The sequence below is a fragment of the Channa argus genome, chromosome 7 (genome assembly GCF_033026475.1).
Source record: "Channa argus isolate prfri chromosome 7, Channa argus male v1.0, whole genome shotgun sequence".
NCBI lineage: Eukaryota > Metazoa > Chordata > Actinopteri > Anabantiformes > Channidae > Channa > Channa argus.
In genome coordinates, this window is record NC_090203.1 from 2,946,066 (window position 1) to 2,968,042 (window position 21,977).

At 40.5% G+C, this 21,977-nt stretch overlaps 1 protein-coding gene across 2 annotated transcripts; it reads right to left on the reverse strand.

Annotated features, from left to right (window-relative positions):
• Positions 1-2,730: 2,730 nt before the first annotated feature.
• dpy19l1l (dpy-19-like 1, like (H. sapiens)) lies at positions 2,731-21,584 on the reverse strand. Of its 2 annotated transcripts, none has more exons than XM_067511828.1 (22): positions 21,205-21,584; positions 20,797-20,821; positions 20,612-20,699; positions 18,848-18,985; positions 18,111-18,231; positions 16,333-16,426; positions 16,039-16,096; positions 14,771-14,862; positions 14,279-14,378; positions 12,975-13,052; positions 11,832-11,918; positions 11,540-11,599; positions 11,208-11,288; positions 10,109-10,210; positions 9,608-9,679; positions 8,303-8,382; positions 8,064-8,088; positions 7,145-7,264; positions 6,782-6,956; positions 6,592-6,691; positions 6,059-6,184; positions 2,731-5,207 (listed from the first exon to the last, which is right to left on the reverse strand). In XM_067511828.1, exons 1-22 carry the CDS (start codon positions 21,425-21,427, stop codon positions 5,036-5,038), a joined length of 2,217 nt encoding a protein of 738 aa, XP_067367929.1. In that variant the 5' UTR covers positions 21,428-21,584; the 3' UTR covers positions 2,731-5,035. The 2 variants fall into 2 exon arrangements, with proteins under 2 accessions (XP_067367929.1, XP_067367930.1); XM_067511829.1 differs by adding an exon at positions 15,727-15,765 and having other exon boundaries at positions 20,612-20,821; positions 21,205-21,328.
• Positions 21,585-21,977: the final 393 nt, after the last annotated feature.

Below are 21,977 nucleotides of genomic sequence, written 5' to 3' on the forward strand. Positions count from 1 at the left end.
CTGAGCTACTATTAGTTAATTTTTTTCCTCTGATCACTGGCCTGATAAAGGTGTGACAAGCTTCTTTCCCAAAAAAGGATAAAAATAAAAAAATCCACACGGCTATTTCAAACCAGGGCTTGTGAAAAGGAAGATATAGAGGAGAAGGTACTGTTGGTACTCAAAGCCTCAGAAATCCAAGTCTGCACACTCTTGCATGTGGCTCAAAGACCATTTTCCAGTGTGTTACCTAAAAACAGAAGAAAACAAGCTTTTAATCGCTGTGCATTGGAAACACTTGATTAGAGCTATGACCCTTTGAATTTGCCTCACTTGGTCCATCTACTCAATAACAAATTGTCATTACTGGCTGTATATTAACATCATAGTATATTTTTAGTTTTCTAAAGCACTTTGATCGTTTACCCTACAAATGATCAAAGTAATCGTAAGATTTACTTTTTAACATTACACCAAAAAGCCAAAAAAATATGTTTCAAATCTAAGTCTTCAGAATTAGCCAACAATGATTAGAGTGAGAGCACAACTGTACCTTCTCTAAAGTAATTCACAATTCTCAAATCCTTGTATTCTAGGAACATGTGTTTCTGCGGAGTGTTGTATTCCGTCACTGCGTTGTGTCTTTTACTTTAACACCAACCCATCATCTCCTGAGACGCTTAACGACGTATCCATCTATGTGAATGTATTATGAATAATGACATCCGCAAAGTCAACTACAGATTGGGACGGTATGGAAAAGACCAAGGGGGGAAATGCTTCGACACAATGCCACCAGCAGTGACGCTGACCGCAGCTATTTACTCACAGTCCTCCAAGTTCGGTGGCTACCGTTATCATGCTCAACTACGTCACAATAAACATAGCTTGACATTAAATAAACTACATATTCATGCTAATTCCATACTCCATGAAGACTTATATTGACTTAAATATGAACTCACCTGCACATTAGCCGGGTTGTTCCCTGGAGCTCCTGCTAGCATGTTAGCTACATCTTGTTTACACGAAGCGGTCAGAGGTTAAAAGTTACAGCTCTCTGATTGGCTGGAGGAACCTCGATGTGATTGGCTGATACGGAGAAAAGCGATCCACAAATACGTAGATCCAGATTTGTACTTGAGTGTCTTTGTGCAGAAACATTTACAAATATATCTGAGGATTTGTGCAAAATCACAAGTACAAATTTTATTATTACAAAAATTTATTATTATTATACATTATCATTTTTCTGATCTGATCCTCACACCATAGTCCCCAAGAACCAGTTTGGCCAAAAAAAACAAAACATTAGTTGAGCTGGTGTCTTATTCTCAGAAATCATCTGAAAGTCAGGAGTTTGGACAGAAAACAATATTTAAGGCTAAGCTTGATGTTATTTTCAACTAGACAGGACATGGTGAGATACTATATACTTCATTAGTATTAGTACAACATAAACTGATAGTTTGATTCACATTATACACAATTATACATTAAAACCTATGCATTCACTCCTGTTACTCTTTATTATTCTCTTTGATACCCAACACTAACCATGCTTGTTCCCACAGTGATTCCCAATTCTTTATGCAGAACAAACCAATTTAAAATCATGTACTTTGATAGACACACTATGCAGATGGTACCTTCAAACATAAACAAGTCACGCATGTTGTTGGCACAGTTGGACTTGTATTCCATCACGGACACTGGCTTTTGCACCTTTTGCTGATAACTCCTATTGCCTCTCTTCAAGCTTTGTGTTGCAGTCAAATCTGACACACCATGACCTCCTTTTGCCTTTTTGGACTCGTCATGAACCACAAGGCAGAATGCAGCGAAGCATTTTCAAAATGTAATTTTGCTGTTGCTTTTTCTCTTTTCCTGCATTTCTTTGGAACTGTGGTAACACAAATGTTGGTGAAGGGGAAATGAAGTAAATGAGATTGATATCTGTCCAAGTAAAAAAAAATGTAATGCATTTTTTCCTTTCTATAGCAAGGGGCAAGATAGAAATCTGGCCCTGCCAAGATACCTTAAAATGTTCGTTCAGAAATCCAAGACCTGAACAAGATGAGAGCTGTACCAGAAATGGCCAAGTCAGAGAGCAAACGGGAGGATACGGTGGTTTATGGCAGAGCGACTGAGTAGGATTAATGTAGAAGACTGGACCACAGCTTTTGCAGCCAGTAGGGATCCACAAGGGTCAGAGTGCAGTTTCTGTAGAATTACCGGTGCTGAAGCAAACTGGTTGGCATCAATAAGGTTGTTCAGAGAAAGCAAATCTTGGACTGGACTCATTCAAGAGTTTTGATCATAAAGGAACAAAGAGAGATGGGTCACCAATTCTCCACAAATAGAGGGGGGTCCAGAGTAGGTTTCTTAAACATTTAGGTGTTTAAATGTGGCGGGGAAGGTGTCGTGAGTAATACATCACTTACTGCACGTGTGTGATGGCTGGGATCACTGGGGCTGCAGCTGTTTGTAGGAGAGTGAAGGGGATGGGGTCCAGAGGACAGGTGAAAAGCTGGCTTGAGAGGTCAGAGTGGAGAAAAGAGAGTGACGTTTGTGCTGTTTGATGAAAGCATGTTGTCTTCATCTGATGGAGAGAACTGTGGGCCTGAATGGCATCTTAAGAAGTGGGGAGTGGGGAACAGCTTCTCGTTCATTCCTGAAGAAACTAACAAGGAAAAAAGTTATTTACATTTCTCAAGTATACAATTGAGAGTTAAAAAAAAAAAACAATAGTCCCGATGACAAATATTTTATTATTTACAATATAGAAGATTATAAAAAGACATTTGACACATTTAGGGCTTCGAACGCTATAAACTATAAATGTCAAAGTGTTTTGGGGAAGTGTAACAACAACCACACTCCTTAAAAACGGGCACTTGACTTACAAGACCACTTCTACACTGTCAAACCTCAGTCTTCATATGTGTAGTACATAAACGATGAGCTCAGAAGTCAAACACACAGGACGTAACAGATAATGTGCTGTGTCGATCACTTCAGCATGTTTCATTCTGCCACGGAAGCTACTTGTGTGTTGCTTCCTCTGTTTAACAGTGTCACGCCACAGATCTCACATGAATTTAATCAAATTTTCACATTAAAATCGACGACAACTTAATCCTAGGTGTATTATAACAAAATTATTTCAATGCGTAACGTAATGCGTTTGCTTGTCATAGTAGAATACTTAATAAGCAGTTAGCTACAAATGTAAAGAACATACCACCATGTTGGAGGAGTAAACATAACTGCAAAGTCATTACCTATCAGGCAGTGCTTTAAATTCCTCCTCCCACAGGAGGAAGGGGAATCCGAGTTGAACCGATGAGGTTTGTTTCCACAGTGACAACCCATCAACAGTGAATCCTCTCATCTAGGAATAGACTCTTGGCAAGAGTTAGAAGAGTTGTTTAATACTGTTCTTTTATGTGAAAGTTAGAAAGAAAGAAACAGCTCTTTGTTTGAATATCCAGACATTACGTGTGTTTCTTTTAACAAGTCTGACTTCCCCCCCACCCCACATTTCCAGTCTTATTGCCAAGCTAAAGTAACTGACATGGGAGCGATAGCCATCTTCTCATCTAACTCTAGGTGCAAAGGCAAGAAAGTGTTATTTCAGAACAGTTCTTTTAAAGAAAAACTGTGCCGGTTACTTTTAGATGGATAAACAGTTTATTAACTCATTTAATTCATTTCTAGAGCCCTAAAAGAGACCGTGTGCTATAAAGTTCTGTAGCTCCACAACTGCTGCTCTTATTCTGTAGAGGAAAAAAAAAAAGTCACCTAGATCTTGGAAACAAAAAAGTAATACAAGTGAAAAACCTTTAAGCAGAGACTATGAAACCCAGTTTCCCGTTTCAAGTCTTTATGTTAAGCTAAATGCTGCTGACTGTAGCTTCATTTACTATATAGCAATCTTCTTATTAGACGCTCGAGAAGAAAGCAAAGAGAAACTATGATGAAGCAACGAAGAAATCAACTCGAGATAAAATGCACAGCTACAAATAGTTTAGATTGGCCAAAGAGATTTTACAAATAGATGGTTCTTAATAAATGTGCAACAGTACCTAAGATACACAGCTTTCCTGTCATGATTTCCTTTGGCAACAAACAATATTCTAAGAGACTAAGTTTTTTTAGGGCTGTGTATTTGTATTTTACAAAACATAATGTGTATTTACAAAAATATGGCCATGGTTATGGGAAATCTATTATTTTGCTTACTATGTTTGCCATAAAAATGCATTTTTGCCAGTTTAAACCTGAAATAAACACAGTCAATTCACCAATGCTAAATGATATGTATTAAGATTAAAAAAGCTTTTAAACACATGAACACACTTTTCTCCCTGCGATTCCCAAGAGTCCGAAAACACTCCTCTTAAAGAAAAGTCTTAAACACCTTGAACTTTGCATAAAAATACTCACACAATAAATTATAAAAATAGTGTACTACCGAAAACATTTTCAGAGAATAACACTGCATAACAATAGAAGAAGTCAGCTTTTGTCAGGTTTGCAAAGAGTATTGCTTCACAGTATGTGGACATCATCAAATGGTCCTGCCAGAAGAAAAAAAATTAATTTTTTAAGGGCAAGTCAACAATTAGTGCTGTACAATAAAAAGCAATACTGATGTATAACAGCATCTGTTCAAAAAAGGTAAACAAAAGAAATGCAACAAACTTAACTACAACATCTTTTGGCTTCCACTTGGACACCTGCTGCTGGATGAGCAGCAAAAAACAAGATGTGGGAAACTAGGAGTTTCTGCAAGTCCCAAATACTGCGAACCACGGAGGCACCAAGAGAGAAAAGGCTCGTGTCAGACTGTTTTTGGTGCCTCCAACATATCATCAGTCCACCGCCAAGTGAATCAGAGCACCGCATAAGAAGAGGAACTGTGGTAGTTTGCGATTTGTGAAGTAAAAAGCAGCAAAGGCAGTGACTTCTCCAACAGAGAGCGTGACTCAAAATATGAAGAAGAAGTAGTGAAAAGAAGTTGTTTGGTAGTGGACCAGTCTATCCCACGATGTTATCTGAGATCTCGGGTATTTTTGGGGACTTTAAGAACTTTGTAAATGTCATTGGAAAAGACGGTGGTGAAGTGGGGTCGTGAGTTCCTGGACATGTGGGTGCAGAGGGGAATTTTACCAACGTTTTGGGGGTCTTCAATGTCCCAGATCTCTGGCATGCTGCATCCAGGCCTGAATGATTAGAAAGTAAAGAAAAATAAAGGAAAAAAACATTGTTAAATCAGAAAAAAAAAAACAACAAAACAATTTCTATATTTCTGTCACTGTCAACAGTGAGAATGATCAAAATAAAAATTAATTAACATTAACCTATATTTATTCAGGAGCACTGAAGAAAAAGAAAGGATGCTACTCAACATTCACACATGGAATCTCCCTTAGTAATTTTGAAGATAAACTTTTGGTTTGGAAGCTTTTATTTACTATTTCATTAGAATTCTTAAGTTGAACAATGAAAATGTATAAAACAATAAAGCAATGTTAACTTAGCGCTTTGGGACCAAATCAGTCTATGACGAAAGGAAGACTGGGACCAACAACAACAGATGGGTCTACAGTCCTGCTCCAACACCAAAGTTGAAACAGCATCAGTACTTATCTATTATTAAACGGAATAGTAAATGAGAAATAGGTTTCTCAGTCTGGTGCAGATTTGTTTATTACTGCCACTAATATGAGTAAATTGCAAAAGCACCTGGTGAACAAAACCGAACACGATAAAGACGACGAAGGAGAAATACAGAAGAAATCGCTTAAAATCAATTGGGTTTACAGTAATTCTAGTTAGTCTACAAAATCTTAAAATTTGAAAACCTCCCACAAAAAAAATTGACTTTTTATGTCCTGAAATGCTTCAAATCAATTGAAGGCATTTTAAAAGACTTTTTGGGATCCACAGACACCCTGCACAAGCTTGCAAACTATTGCAAATGAACAGATCAGAGGTCACATCCATGCACGGTTTAAGTTTAGGATAATTACCCCAAAGTAAAAAAGTGACACAAAGTGTTGTATTACGGTACCTGGTTCGCCTGGTGCACCAGGAATCCTCCAGGATAAAGAAGTCCACTCCCAGCTTCATCAGGTTCCTCTTCACCTTGTCTCCAGACATGCGACTATACATGGAGTACACCAACTTGGTTCTCTCCCTGCGAGGGAAACAACAAAACAAGGTGGAAGGAAACTTCTTTCGCATTTTACGCTTCTGCAGTGCAACTTATTTCCAGCCACCATTTCTAATGCTGCCTGAAATCTTTACATTTTTTATCTTAATCAAATTGCACAACTGTTGCGTAAGAACATGCTGGTGTGTTGTTGTCTTGCAGCAGGAACCATTTTCCGGGCTAAATGAGACCTGGTTTTGTTAGATAAAAAATGAGAATATAAGTGCTTCATTTGAGTTAAATTTATTAGAGAAAACGTTCAAATTCAATCCTAATCCCTACTATAGTTTACATGCTGTATACTGACCAGGTGAGAGCCTCCACACATAATTGGCCCTCAGTGTCTCACACCTGACCTTAAAAATGGTTGTGCTGCTGAAAGTTCCACTGACCTCAGACCAGCGTCTTCGTAGTGGGGGTGGTTGACGATGGGGCGACCTGTGGAAAGCTTCACACTGGCCATGGTGGGCATAGCCCCAGCAAACACGGAATCTGCACCGCAACAAAAAGTAAATTGCAACACGCGTATTTCTCGCCTCGAGATTTCGTGAATATGATATTCAGTGTTGCTCTTTCACTCACTGGAATGGGTGTTGTCCTGGATCCAGCTGAGGAGCTCTTCCTGTGGCAGGTTGCTGAACTCTCCAATGATCGACCACTGGGACTGCAGGTTGGCCACTCCGTTTATGGCCATGACAGCCATTACAGCAAACACCACGATCTGGTGCTTAAACCTCTCCCCGATCCAGCCGAACAACTATCAGAGGATGGGGAGAACTTTACTGAGGACAAAATCTGTGCCCAACAACCCTCATACAAAAACAGACGTGTTTGTTAATGTGCATTATATACACTGTACAAAGAAACGTACAGGTCAAACAGTAGGTATAAAAAATAAAATAGGTTCTTTTTTTAAAATCACTTTCTCTGTGCCGGGACACCGACCTGTTTGGAGCAGATTAGTGAGGCCATGATGCACATGTGGGGGGTCAGGAAGAGCTTCAGACGCATGATGAGGACAGCCAGGACAGCAAATGCCACCAGCTGCAGACTGTGGTAAACCAGCTACAGAGCGACAAGTACACACACACGCACACACACACACACACACACAGTCTGATCAACACTAACCAGAAGTTGCAGAGCAAGTACAAGCAGGTTTGGCTTGTACCATTCACGCTCTTATTTGCACCAACGGGCACTTTAGAGTCACCAATCATCCGAACTAGATACAGCATCATTAGAGTGTTGCAGGAAACCAGGGGAACATGCAAACTCCACACAGAAAGGCTGCAGCTGGCAGCTGCAGAGGGAGCTCTTCTGCACGTTTAATTGAAACTAAAATCCAACAAATATATTGTATCTGGACACTGTTGCTGACATCTGTGCGATGCTTTGATCTCAACTACTTTTTAAACAGCTTCCCCAGCGTAGACTGAGAAAACCCTTGGGTCTCTGCTCTGCAAGTCACTTAACCATATGGAGACATTAAAGCAATTATCTGGAAAGCTCTGGGTGCTTGCACCTGCTGTGGCTGGTGGATGAACATCTGAACATTTCCCTGCCCTGGGAGGGATATTAGAAAAAAAAATGATGTGAAGCAGCAGCTGAGAGAAAGCTCACAAAAGGCACCACAGTGGGATTTCATAGAGGAAGGGAGGCAGCCTTTCATTTCTTGGTAATGGAAAAAGGAATAAAAACAATATATAAAAAGAATCACTTCTTAGCTACTATGTCTCTAACTGCACAGGAGGAATGTAGTCAAATAAAACAGGTTTAGAGAAATGGAGCGAAGTTCCCACTGAGCTGTTACCAAGACAAAGGCTTATGTAAGACAGAGGATGTGCAAAGTAGCTTTTCTCACCTCTCCTTTTGCAGCCATTTCAGACCTGCAGGACAGAAGACAGTAATACATAAACTTAGCTGTCCATTTGGGACAAAGTATGAGAAAATACCTGAACACAATTTTTAATTATGCAGCAATATTTAGTTTAATTAAATCTAAAATTAATTTCCAAATGAGTACTATTCAAAAATGCGAGGAACTGACAGAATGAACAGGTAAATGCAACCAGGTCAGTGAGAAGCCCTAATGATGCTCACCCCACAGATTCATCATCACCGTCACTCTTGGCAGATGCCTTCCCACCGTCCCTCAAAAAGCAGACTATGTCCTGGACAGTCTGAAAAGGACAAACTCTTTGTATTGAATGCAATGGACAGTCCATCATACAAATACTCAAACCGTGAGAAGATCCCGCTTACAGCTTGCACGTCATGCTTTATCAAATTAACGTATGTATTCTTAGCTTAGCGTGGGTAGGACAAAATTAGATTACAGTACATAAAGAGCAGTTGCTTTCATTTTTTTCCCCCTCTGACATTTACCCTCTCAAAATGTTTCATGCTACACATATTAATTAATCATCCTACTTTTTTAAGCTAAGATATAAGCATGTAAATATCAATGATATTTCCCGCGGATAGATGTAGTTTTCTGGAAATGAATGAGTAGGATTTGAATTTTGTACATTTGATCAGTTTCACTCATGGGTAGATATGTGTGTATAGCAGCTCTGTCTGTCCTGCTGCCACAAAGTATCTCAAAGTTCCAATGCAAGTTGACCTTCATGTTTGGCTTGCTGCTGTATTGTTCTGAGAGGTGAGATACAATTTTCCATACTGCACGTCTGAAACTGTCATACTTGTATATTTTTCTGTTCAAGCTCAAATTCATTTCCCCTAGATGCTAATAGTTAGACATTTTTTACTGTCTTTTTCTTACATCTCCCCTAATATTTTTTTTTGATAATGCAATACCAATATTGCAAGGTAATTTTTAAAATGCAGACACTAGTTTCATTGGGAATTGAATATGTCACCTTTACTTCTAGAACAATAGTCCAAATACTTTCAAATCTGGTTTAATTTAGAGTGAGGGAAATGATTGTCCATGCATATCTATGTTAGCTACAATTATTAATAATTTAGAAAAATGGAAGGGTTGCAGCAGGAAGGTCATCCGGCGTAAAATCTTGTACTAAATCAACGTGCAGGACACGTTCCACTAGGCCGACCCCTGAAGGAACAAGCCCAAAGGCGTTGATCTTTATTAAGGAAAGATGATCTAGCAACACACTGTTTTGTTTTTTAAGCAACATAGAAATAAAATGTATTATTTTAGCCTTTAAGATAAAACATTTCAATATCAATAATAAAATATAAAAAGATTCAAATGCAGCTGCTTCTTTAAAGACATTTTTTTAAATGCACTCACTGTGCTTAACATCCAGATCTCCATAATAATTATGCTCTTTTAAGTCACTTTTGTTCGCCTGCTTCTAAAACAAACTCAGCCCTTTGTCTATTTTTGCGCTGCAGTTTTAAACAAAGAATGAAAAGACTTACTTTCCCAGCAATGAGAGCAACCACCACCATGTTGGTGGGCAGCAGCAGTGTTTTGAGGTAACGTAGTGGGGTCTGAGGACACGGACAGTGAGAGAAAGACGGGAGAGGGAGTAATCTGTTATCTAATAAGGTCTACAAACATACAATTATTCAATTTCACAGTGTCTGAACATCAATCCAAAAATCCAGTTGTTGTCTGTGAGCTACCAGGTTCAGCTGCCAGGTTTCTGTTTCCTGTTTGTTTAGATCACAGATGTATTTCTCTCTACACAGAGCCCTGCTGTGAGAAACCAGCCGCTCCAATACAAAACAGCAGGGGTGTCGTATTGTTGTTTCCTGATGCCTTCACAGGAGACTGCAGTAAGTGACATTTAGGAAACTAAAGTTAGCCTGAGACATTTTACAAGTGCACATGGCTACTGCAGGGAGCTCTTATTATCACTTTGAGTCACCTGGGGAGGAGAAATGTCAGCTCTAATTTAAAACCAAACCAGACATTACCTCCAACTCCATAAAGTCAAATTCGGCAGCACACGTGTACATCAGAGTGTGGAAGTCCTTGTAGCTTGTGAACTTGGACTTGATGAGTGCACTGATGTGAGCCTGGAAAACACCAAACATGAAAACAACGATTATATGAAAATGTGTACTTTTTTTTTTTTAAGAGAGCAGAATTGTGCAATAAGAGTGTTTTAAAGAAAGGTTAGGGGGTTTTAGGTGGAACTGGTGGCTCAGTCCCACCCCCACCCAGCCACCAAGGGCCAACACAAGTGAAGACTATAAATATACACGCGTATGTGTGTATTGGTAATGATGCCAAAATAATAACAGCAAAATTACTACCTCCTTACTTTCTGTTATTGTTTCACAGCTGCTTTTAGTGTTATTCTTTACAAGAACAAGAGCCTAACTAATGATCCATTTCCTTATGGCCCTGCTTACTCTCATATAGTACATGTTAACAGTAAAGATTAGCAGCACTGATTCTTTATCCCTATTCAAATCATGACTTAATACTCCTCTGAAATTGGCTTTTATGTGAAGCCATCTTTATGATTTCATAAAGATTTCTAATTTATAATCTAATTTTACCTAAAGCCTATTAGACAATTTTATCTTTAGGTGGGTTGCTTCCTGTGCTCTGTTCATACTTCTCTCTTTGTACAGTGACCTTGAGTGATGTGAAAGGTGCTATTAAATAAAATGCATTACTTTTATTACTATTAATATTATTACTATTAATATTATTATTATTAACCACTAACACTATGGCACTTTTGAATTATACGTTGTCTTGAGTTCATGGAGGCAAAAGAGAAATTAATAAAAATTAAGATTTTACTCTATAATGTCCAGCTCTATGTGACAGTGCAATAGGTTGCTACAACTGCCTCTTTTATAGTAACACATGCCGTTAACATGGAATTTCACTACACTATATTCTTTCTCTTAAATATAATTTAACACTGAAAAAGTCAGACTGTTGAAGTTTCATATAAGTGTCAGATTAACCTGTGCATTTTTACCCACAACACATTTTATCCCAGCGTAGTGAAAGTGGATTTTGTGTTAAGTAACTCTTTAAGTTACAGTAGCTTACATCATCAGAGGCACCAAGCATTGTGGACAGCATGAACTTCAGCAGCACTGTGGAGCCAAACCAAGCCAAACCCTGCATAACCTAAAGAGGGAGAGAGAAAAAAAACAAAAAAAAGTTGCCTTTTGACCTCAAGGCTGCATAATCAATAGCATAGGGAAAACTGAATTTATACAGCGTATTGGAGGAGACTAAATTTTTCATAATACAGAGGTAGTTATGTGTATTCGTTTAAACATGTAAAGCAATGAAATTTTATTTTTTCTGGGCATCTATACATGGGGGATTGATGATTTTGTTTTTCATTTGCTGAAGCTTAAATTCACTCTACATACCCAGAGGATGATGCCAGGTGTAAAGACTTGAGCAAAACGATCCCTCAATGCAATGATGGCCTGTGAAACAAAAACAAACTTAACAAAACCTGAAACCACAATAAAACAAGATAATCCAATCCACCCAAATGAATAACAGACGTTACAGAGTTACATATGAGCTCAACCATGTTTTACCATCTGTTTTTTCCTGTAATGTTTTCACTGGTACAAATGTATTCAGCATTTCGGATCAACTTATCTTGCCCAGCCCATCATTATATTTGCAGCGTGTGTTTGAGGTCCAACCCACCCAGATAGAGATGAGCGAGGAGGCGTAGAAGGACGTGAGGAGCATGGAGTTTCCAAACATCAGGATAAAGCAAACGCAGAGTGTGATCTGCAGAGGGACGACAGAAAGGAGCGTCACACAGCTGCACACCGTCCGATCCAGCTGCACTAACCAGTGTTTCCATCAGCTTTATTTCCATGGTCGGTCTGTGTTACTAGAATACAAGAGGCTCAGACGGCTAACTTCTCAGAAAAAGAGTCAGCGCGCTGAATACAAAGCCAGTAGCAGAGTATAATCCTATACAATGACGTTCTGAAGCTTAATCCAGCCTTGAAGAGTGAAATAACGCACCACCGTGCAATACACACTCACTGGCCACTTTATTAGGTACATCTGTACAATCTAATACAATTCAATACAACAATTCTGCCATGAATTCTACTTTTCTGTTTACATTTCTCAGTTAGTGGTTATTCATTTTAAATTAAACACACACACACAAAGCTAAAGTCATAATTTCCACAATCTCTAAGTTATGCAAAGTCATAGATTTTCCTTGGACACAAATCTCCACCATCTTACCACAAAGGGCCTTCTCCTTATCTGTGGAGTACACAGGCCCTGGCTAACATCTTAGCATGCCGAGGGGATTAAAGTGTAAAGAATGTGGAGGAGAGGGACAGACCAGAACACCACACCCGAATAGAAACATCTTTACACATTTGGACATAGAGATATTTATCCGTCCATGGTAGAGTGAACCTAGTCGTCCACATGTCCTCCCCTCTTTCATGCTAAAAAAAGACACTCGTGCACGTGTGGCAGCAATGTTGATGCTTAAAAATAAATAAATAAATCATCCCTGCCTCCATCAGCTCATGTGAAATTCTTCTGTTCTAAAAGATAAGCAAGATGAAGAGAACTTGAGGGAGAGCAGTTGGAAAGACTCAGTTATGTTGGGCACCGCATATGATCCACACATAGTGGAAGGCAATTAAGTCAACCCCCCCACCCCTTGTTCTCCTTCTGTCTGTTTTCTTGGGAAGGGTAATTGCATTGGTCATTTTTATCTTCTCTATCTGCATTTTTATTCAGGGACCAAACAGTGTCAAAAAGCGAAAAAAGCCCCACTGCATGGCTGCAGGATTTGGCCATCTACTGTACCATATGAGTGACCAAGATGGACTGCATCTTAGTTGCACCGAGGTAACCCAGGATGTACGAAGCAAACAGAGAAGCCACCTGGGGAGGAAGAGAAAGAAAGAAAGCAAATAAATACACAAGGTGTTTCTTCTACCTCTAGGTGTCCAATGTTCTGTTGAAGCACCTCCAGCATTTTTGCACATTAATTTCTATTTCTCAATACTGGGATTTTTTTTAGGGCCCTCAGGTTATGTTTGTTGCATGTTGTACTTGCTATAAGAAGCTGGATTTAAGGTCAATGAAACATTTCTCATTATTCTAAATTTAATGGAATATTGGGGACAACTGGGGACTCAAATACAAAACTCAACAACTTTTTTTAATGTCTGTGTTTGCGATAGTTCATTTGTTCTTTCATGTAGTTGTTTTGAATAATACACTCAACTTGTTGCCTGTAGAATATATCCAGCATGAATATGAACAAACTCCAAGCTTAAACTTCTTATTTTTATGCTGATGGATAAAAAAAACCTTAAAGAAATCAACACCTAGAGTCCAGGGGATTATTTCACAATTGATAGAAACTTTATTTGCAGCAGAAGGGGTTTGTGTAGAAGCTGATGGATCTCACAGAATAATGCTCTTAAATTGCAACAAGGTTCATTATAAACAGTAGGGATGTCGATTGGTTAGAATTTTTAATCCTAATTAACTGCAGCCTTTACATAGTGGAACATGATTAATCACAAATGATGTATACAGGGATTTAATAATACAGGGGCAAGATGTACTAGAGTACTATGGAGTAAATGTAGTATTGTTATAATGTCAGAACTTAAGGATGTGCTGAGTGCAAAACGAATTCACTCCAATTAACAACTAAAAAAAATAAATAAGTGTCTTTAGACTTCTCTGGTGTTGAAATGCCTGTGAGTGAAGCAGCAGTGACCTAAGGGGGCTGCTAGCAGCGTGGGCTAAACTGTTGCTGAGCACAGAAGCTCGCTGCAGTGACCCGTTCATTGTAGAGTCTCGGTTCACACTGCGGCTCCTCTCTCTGCCAGCCTACGCACTGTGACTTCTTTATCATAACGTGCCGGCTAACATCTGAAAGAATCCATCCATCTGTCCTGCTGTCTCAACTACTGCACTTTATAGAGCTATAACTAAAACAAAAGGGAGGAATTTCATATATTTTCACACATCCATTTTTGTATAATCTTTCCTGCACCTTCCTTTTCAGTCTTCCATTTACTCCACCTCTCTATTTTCTCCCCCTTCTTCCTTTTTTCACCACATTCTCTGCCAATGTTTCCCTTTCTGTTTACCTGAGTGAGCAGCACAAACTGGGCAAACTGCCAAGGCAGCATGAAGCACAAATTGGAGATGCCCAGAGCGACCATGGCTGTCCTGCTTGGGTTCCGTGTGCTGGGGAAAAAAAATAAAAATAAAAAGGGGAAACAATATAATAGAGTGGTAAGAGTGTGTGGGTGTGAGGTAGATAAGAGAAAATGCACAGAAACACACACTCACGCTGTGTGTACTACAAATATCCAGTTATGCATAGAGAAATATGAGGGGGGGGGGCGCTTTCTGTGAAACTGCATTCAACAGGTAATTTAAAAGAAAAGAAAATACACCAGATGATTGTCCATGTTTAGAGTCATGACGCTCAGTTCACTATACAAAATTCATACCAACTTTTACCATTACGTTAAGTTGGTGGTTTTATGTTGTCATAAAGACAGTTAGTTTACAGGGTACCGAGTCTTTGCTTTGGACCACTGACTGTAACATGGAGATGCTGACAGTGAGTTTACCGTAGGATGTAAGTGAGAAGAAGCATCTGCAGGACAAGGAAAGGGTAGGCAAAGCTCTCCCTCAGCGGCGGAGTCCACATCACACGAGTGCTCTGAACCCACACGCACCAAAAAAAACAAAAAAAGCACACAGACACACATTAATAGATCATAGTGGATGGGGTACATCAGAAGACACCTTTAACAGGTATAAAGCAGTCAGTATAATATCAGTGCAATCTCACTCACACACACACACACACACACACACACACACACACACAAAGACTTCACACATGCAACAAAGAGAGACTACCCTGACGATTCCAAATGAACTCAGCTGTATTTAGTTTTAATTGTCCTCTACATAACCAACTGATGGAAAAGGGGGTATCATCTGCTACAAAAAACTTCTTTTCCTACTGCACTGACACTGCCCCCTTCCTTTAACAAATTTAAAAAAGTTATGTTTCCACTAAAACTAAACATAGTCCATAAGCTGATTCAGACTTGATAAACTGCTATTAAACCAGATGTCCTATAGACAGTCAAATACCACAATGGAGACAAAATTACAAGCAGATTGTCATTATTAGAATGTCAAGACAACTATGCATCTGTTGTACCAGATAAATATAAATACATAAAATACATAGAGTGCTATTTAAAAATGCAGACAATGTTGCTCCAAGATATTTTGACAGACTAACTAACTAACTAAGCTGCCCGACCAGTGGCTGCGACGCATTTTTTGAATGTTCATAAAAAGGGGAACCTGCCTCTATCATTTGATAGAATTCCACAGGACTATTTATACAAAACACCCTCAATGCTATAATCTCACATTTCACACCTTGGTACATGCACAACTTTGCTTCCTGTGAACAAAGGGAACTATCACAGTTAAACTGCCAGCAAACCACCACTACATTCAGGGAAACGATGAGATCATGAAGTCTGCATGAATTGAGAACCACCTGTGAGTCTATGTGTGATGGAAATGTCACTGCATTGATCTGGGAAAAAAAAAAAAGAGAGAAGTGCTAATTGTTCTGGAAGAAACAAAAGAGAAGAAGGCTGAGTGGAGGGACTGAGCTTTGAGTGCCAGCCAAAACCTACTCGAAGCTCTTTGAGGGCTGAAATTGTGTCCCTATTAACCACCCTCTGCTTTCTATGTGCATTTTTTTCGTGAGTTTTAAAAAGCTCAAACCCAACGAGACCTACAAAGCTGCATTATTTCAATAGCCTTTCAATTCACTGACACAGAGGATGACAAGCTGTGGGCTCACCTCACCGTGATTGAAGAATAAGCACATTGTGGTAACAATGCCGCCCAGCCGACTGCCGCTAGAGGAAAAGATACGAAGTCAGGTTGCATGATAAGAAAGAACGATCAGACAAATTCAGAAAGGTCATGCTCCGATCAGAGTCTCATTTTGGGCAAAGACAGGAGACAAAAGGGTAAAACTGTTTTTCTGTCTAGGTCTGACAGCTGACCACTGAGAAATGAGGGGGACAATAAAAACGCTTCCTCTCCTTTCTCGTTGCTATCACAGCAACAGCATGGGCAGGAGTGGAGTTACCTGACGTAGGAACCGTACATGAAGAAAAGGCTCATCATCACGCCGTTCAGCAGGAACACACAGGTCACGTAGAAATACGCCGGGTCGCCCATGCCTAACGGGCACAGCACACAGCCGGATCAACACAGATACTCCATTAGGGTTTCTGTTAAGAGTTGCTGACAGGAGTAGAGGGGAACTAGTCTGATAAAATAGATTAGTGATAAATCACAGCTTTACCTGAAACACTAAGAACACTCTGGACAATACAGAGAGGGGACGAGGGGAAGTTTTGCTGAACATAGAGCCGTGTCTTTCTTTAGTTAGCTTTAACAAACTGTACTGCTTGAGTTTATGGTGCTATAACATCTGGGGCACTCCAAGTCGAGCAAGTTAGGTCAATGCAAAAATAGTCCACAACACAGGTAGAACTGTACCTCTGCAATGCTTCTAGGGCATAGTGATGAATTATGAGGATGTATCTATTTCCGGGGGGAAACTATAGAGATCAGATGATTCCGATTTTTGGTTAAACTGAAATTAGTATCTGACTAAAAGGGTGTTTCTAGTAATTTCTACTCAGCTCAACTAGCAGGTACACAGAACAGATTGATTGAGCTGCAATGACTAACAGGATCCTGCGAGTGTGTTGAGATCATGATGTGATGGTAAATCACAGGACAAACAGAGAAGACACTGTTTTCTGACAACAGCTCGGTCGGAGAATAATTACAATCCCGACTTGCCTCTTTCTACAGTGGCTCTCTAACTCTCCCAATAAATAATGTGCTGGCTGACAGTTACAGGAAACCCTCCCACTTCCTGTCTGCTATCTCTTATGCAAGGCAGCTTGCATCAGTTTTATGTAAACATTGAGAAAACAGCCTGCGTACATGGACCCTGGGGTGCCACGCTTTACTAATGAGACCGACGGAAACACTGAGATTGTAGCTTCGCAACAGAAAGCTGACGACGGTTTTTGCTTGTCTGTTGTCAGCAGATTTACTATTCTAGGGGAAAAAAAAAAGGGAACATGTTCAATCTGTTGAATGTTTGATCTACAGATGATTAACCAGGGGCACAATTATCAACCCCTCACAACCCACAAAAATGACATCTTTTAGGCTTTTCAAATAAATGTGTAAATATGATTATTGATTTGCTTATTTATTCACGTTGTGAATGTATTTCGGTGGCACTGGAATCATTAGTCATGACAACAGACTAAGGTTTTCTCAAGTCTCTGATTGTCTGGTCATCCCACAGCGGTGGCAACGCTCCAAACAGCCGCTACACCTGGTCGAGAAACAGTCTGATACACAAGCACTGCGAAATCCACATTTTCACCATTTTGGGATTTTGTGGGGATTAAAACAAACAACTTGTAACATATTAATCAGTGAAGGTTCGAGTAACTACAGGGCAGTTTCTTTCACCTTTGGACACACAGAGGCGAACTGTTTGCCACCGTTTCCAGTTTTTATAGTAGTTATAGTAGTATAGTGCTTGTGTGTTGGATGTGAACTTATTTTAAGCTGAAAACTATTATTTAAATTTTACACCTTCTGACCAGCCAAGACTTTGTGAGACCGTTTTGACTGCAGTGCTCTATAAAGATTAAAGACCGTTATGAAATCAGTCATGTAGTCAGTTCAGTTTGAATATTTTAAATGCTAGTTTTGCTCCAGCTCACTGTTGTGCTACTACACGTTTGTGTAATGTAGCCATCATTTACAGTGTGTGTGTGTGTGTGTGTGTGTGTACAGATCAGGCAGGAGCTCCATGGTGACTGTCTTTACCTTCACAGCTGTCCACAGGACTTAATCCCTCTCCTCTGTTGATAGACCAGCACATCTTTGTGGGAATCCCAAAGTATCCCATTGTACCCGTGTAAATCCGGTACCAACTGGCCAGGACAACCTGAGGGAGAAGAAACAGAGGAACGAATGACAGTCAGTGAAAGGTCTGTTTAAACAGCTTGTTTGAAAGGGTCTTTCTGTGCCTTCCTTTGGGGAGTACACACACAAACAGGATGCTTATTGTAGTCCTAAATTGCTCCATTACTTCTCCAGAGCTTTTAGATTGCATCCCGGAGCTGAACATGTTGGTCCACTCTGCACTGTTTGTCAATTCTGTCTTTCAGAATGGAGCTTAGTTTGCAAGTCTTCAGCAACTTCAACAATCGGCAACTCTTTATTTTTCAAGCCACAGCACCAAACCTTTGGTATTTAAAGCTTCTGAAATTTGATGACCTGAAGTGGTTCTTTGTCATCAGGATCCTTATCAGGTGAAGATGCCATCATTTCACCAAATTTTGTCGTTTGTAGACAAAACAATAAATCCGGAAATTAATTAGCAGATTCAAGTTTTGAGAGAGACGAAAAATTGTCTTAGTATGGCAGCTTATTAAATTCATTATATTTTTTAACTAAGCTTAATGTCTGAGACACTTGACAGTACTTAATATACCACTTGTCTTATGTGAGAGCTGAACTTTTAATTATAGAATATTATCAACATCAACATGTAACATTACCTCTGGATAGAGATTAAATCTTTTCAGTGTGTTAATAACCAGGGGGTGCTCTGTCAGGCGATCATTCATGATCATGTGGAGGCCGTCCAGGAAAGAGGGAGCCTCAATAATGGTTTTGTAGTAGGAATAGTACAGACCCTGGAGGAAAGGAACACACACACACACAGAGAAGATGAGATACATTTGGTGCGTGATAGGAAGAACAACTAGAGAAACAAGGGAAAGCGTGACACTTCAAGGGACAGAGACAACATACTGACACTAAATATAAATCTGCAGAAGACAACTCAGATGGAAGAAACAGGAATGAGTTTACACAAGGTAGCAGATGGCAGTGGCTCAAAGCACATGTGATAGCACACAGCAGGAGGGAGGTGAGAAGAAATATTCTGTTTGCACAGGATTACATTTTCACCTTCAGTGCCATCTCTAAAAAAAGGCCATGAAGCCCACACAGCCTGTCAAACATCAGCAGCTCTTCCACAGCTATTGTGCCGGTGGTGCATAAACATACGCTACCTCGAATGACACGGATTCCAATGTAGAAAGTGACAGAAAACACCACACAGAAATTTGAAGTGCACCTACGACTTTGGACGTTGTAAGAACCTCAACCTCAGAATCTCAAATCAACTTTAAACCAAAGTTCAATTTTGTTTGTGCTACTATGGGAGGAAACGTTAGGTTTCGCCAAACATGCAGATAATACAGAGTCACACAAGTTAGGATGTGGTTACGTGACACTTCTGCTTTGACTGAAATCAGCCATTTCTTTTTCCTGTGAAATCCACTATGAGCTACTAGGTCACAGCTTACCGTTGCAATCTGTCATTTATTTACTTAGATGTCAAATAGAAAAAGGGATGCAAATGACCATAGACAATAAAATAAAAGCAGATTAACGATTGCAGGATTACTGGCAGTCTGTTGAATTTGCAATTCGTGATCAGGACGACTATTTTGTTGAACAGAACGTTATTGTGACAACACCTTAATGATGACCTGAGCCTTAGTTTATGCTTATGGAGATTATCATTAACCGGGCCTGTTCTCCACTTAGTCCTGATCTAGGCATCACAGAGTCTGTATGGGATTTAACGAAAGACAGAAGACACCGAAAGAGTCTAAACATGCAGATCTATAACAAGTTCTCCAAGATACTTAGAACATTCTACCTGCCAACTACCTTGAGAACTAAGCAAAGAGCTCTGAACAGAACTGGTGCAGTTGTAAATGCAAAGGGTGGTCACAGCAAGCATTGGTTTGATTTAGTTTCCCCCCTGTTTAGCAGTGTTTACAATGATCAGCGACAGCATGGGAACATTGGAATTGTGGCGTTGCCTGACAGGTGCCACGCCACACAGTGCACCACAGAGCGCTGCATACTGAGCCGCCTACCCAGGCTGACTTCGGTCAGTCACACCTTAAACCACCAGGCATGTTGTGGCTGATGGATGCACGCCGATTAGGCATAACATTAAAACCACCAGTGCAATTTAATGCCATCCAATACAGTCAGTCATTCATTTTAAGTCCATGGCAGCGACACGGATTGCTGTAGATCGCACAGGGGGTCAAAAGGTTAGGTCTGATTAGAGTTTATATAAATATATATAGTTTCCAGATAAACCAAAACAATGAATGACTATGCTTTATTACTTAAACCTTTCCACTGTACTTCTGATATTTCTGCTACCTGACGTATGGAAATGATGGCATCAACTGCAAACAGGTTGTTCCACATAAAAACAATAAGCGACCTACCATTTCGGTTCGAAAAGCCATTTCCTTCTCCAGGTTAGACAGGTGGGAAAAGTGCCTGTCATTTTCAAACAGGTGGAAGAGATGGTACCTGATGACAGGAACAGAACAATGGGACCCTGCAGCTGCATCCACACGTCGACGGAGCCGTCATTTCTGAGCATTGTAACGCAGATAATGCAACTTACCAGTGGAGATATCCTGCAAGCGCAGCTGTGGACAGAGAATTCACATTGTTTACCAGCACTAACACGACAGAGAAGACGCATAACGGTGCATTTTGAGGAGAGAACAAACATTTGTTTCAACTTCGCCAAAAAAAAAAAAAAAAATAAAAAAATAAAAAAAAAAAAATCTCCTAACACGTGTGGAGCCGATGTGCCACATAAGCAGAAAGCGAACGCCGGCTACTTTGAGGGGCTTTTTAACGGACAGCCCCCAGCAGGAGGCTAAGCGGTGAGCTAACGTTAGCCACCTGATCGGCGGCGCAGATAACTTCATTTAGCGGACTCGCTAACGGCGGTACACGTCGTTAGCAGTCGTTAGCTAGGAGTCGAGTGAGGCGACATGCTAGCAGGCTAGCGCTCGTAACTTACCGAGGAAAAGAGTGGTTCCCAGCTTCACGGCCGCAGGGGGACTTAGCCCAAGCTTGTGTCTGACGCCGGAGAGCCCGTTCGGATGAGCGCTATTGAAAGCTTTGCCCTCCCTGGCTGGGCGCCGGGCGTTCGTTTTACCCGGGGGTGGAACAAGCGGGCTCTTGTCGCGGTCAGCCTGGGTCGCTGGACTCTTCCCGGTCTGTTTTCTGTTTTTAGACACCATGATTCCAAGGAAGAGTCGAGGTGAAGCGGTGAGAGAGCCGTTTGGGAACCCGACGGCTGTGAACTGTGCCACGCAGCCCCACACACTGCTGGTATCTGGTCCTCGATCTGCCCCCTTTACTACCTGAGTGATGCTTTCACTGGTCCCCCGCTTCAGACTCTCGTAGAAACCTTGTGAAGCTGCGCTCCCAGCTGGACGGTCAGCGACACTGCACGGAGCTTCTGGCGGTAGCCATGGCAACGGCCGAGGGCGGGCACATGGTTTCCTCTTTGTCCGCACCTTTGGAGCTGCCTGTTTTCAGTGTGAAGTTACTGGCTCGACCAACATGCCAGTGGATTAGGTTGTGGTTTCGTGTTGCTCTGAAGATCGAGAATCTTTCCACCACTCTTGATCTTCAGACTGTGGAAGAATCCATTTGGCATCCAGATGCTGAGCTAGGTCCATAGAAGAAACTCTGTGAAACATCTCATCAGGTGTTGAGTTTTTCTTCTTCACTGCCCTCCCTCCAGGACATCTCCAGTGCTAGTTGCCTCTCCAGAGGTGGGAGAAT

Coding starts and splice junctions, on each gene's coding strand:
- dpy19l1l (XM_067511828.1), bottom strand. CDS start 21,427: ATGGTGTCTAAAAACAGAAAACAGACCGGGAAGAGTCCAGCGACCCAG. Junction 14,379..14,770: donor CTTCTCACTTACATCCTACG/GTAAACTCACTG, acceptor TTTTTTCCCCAG/CACACGGAACCCAAGCAGGA. Junction 11,600..11,831: donor CCTCGCTCATCTCTATCTGG/GTGGGTTGGACC, acceptor TTTGTTTCACAG/GCCATCATTGCATTGAGGGA.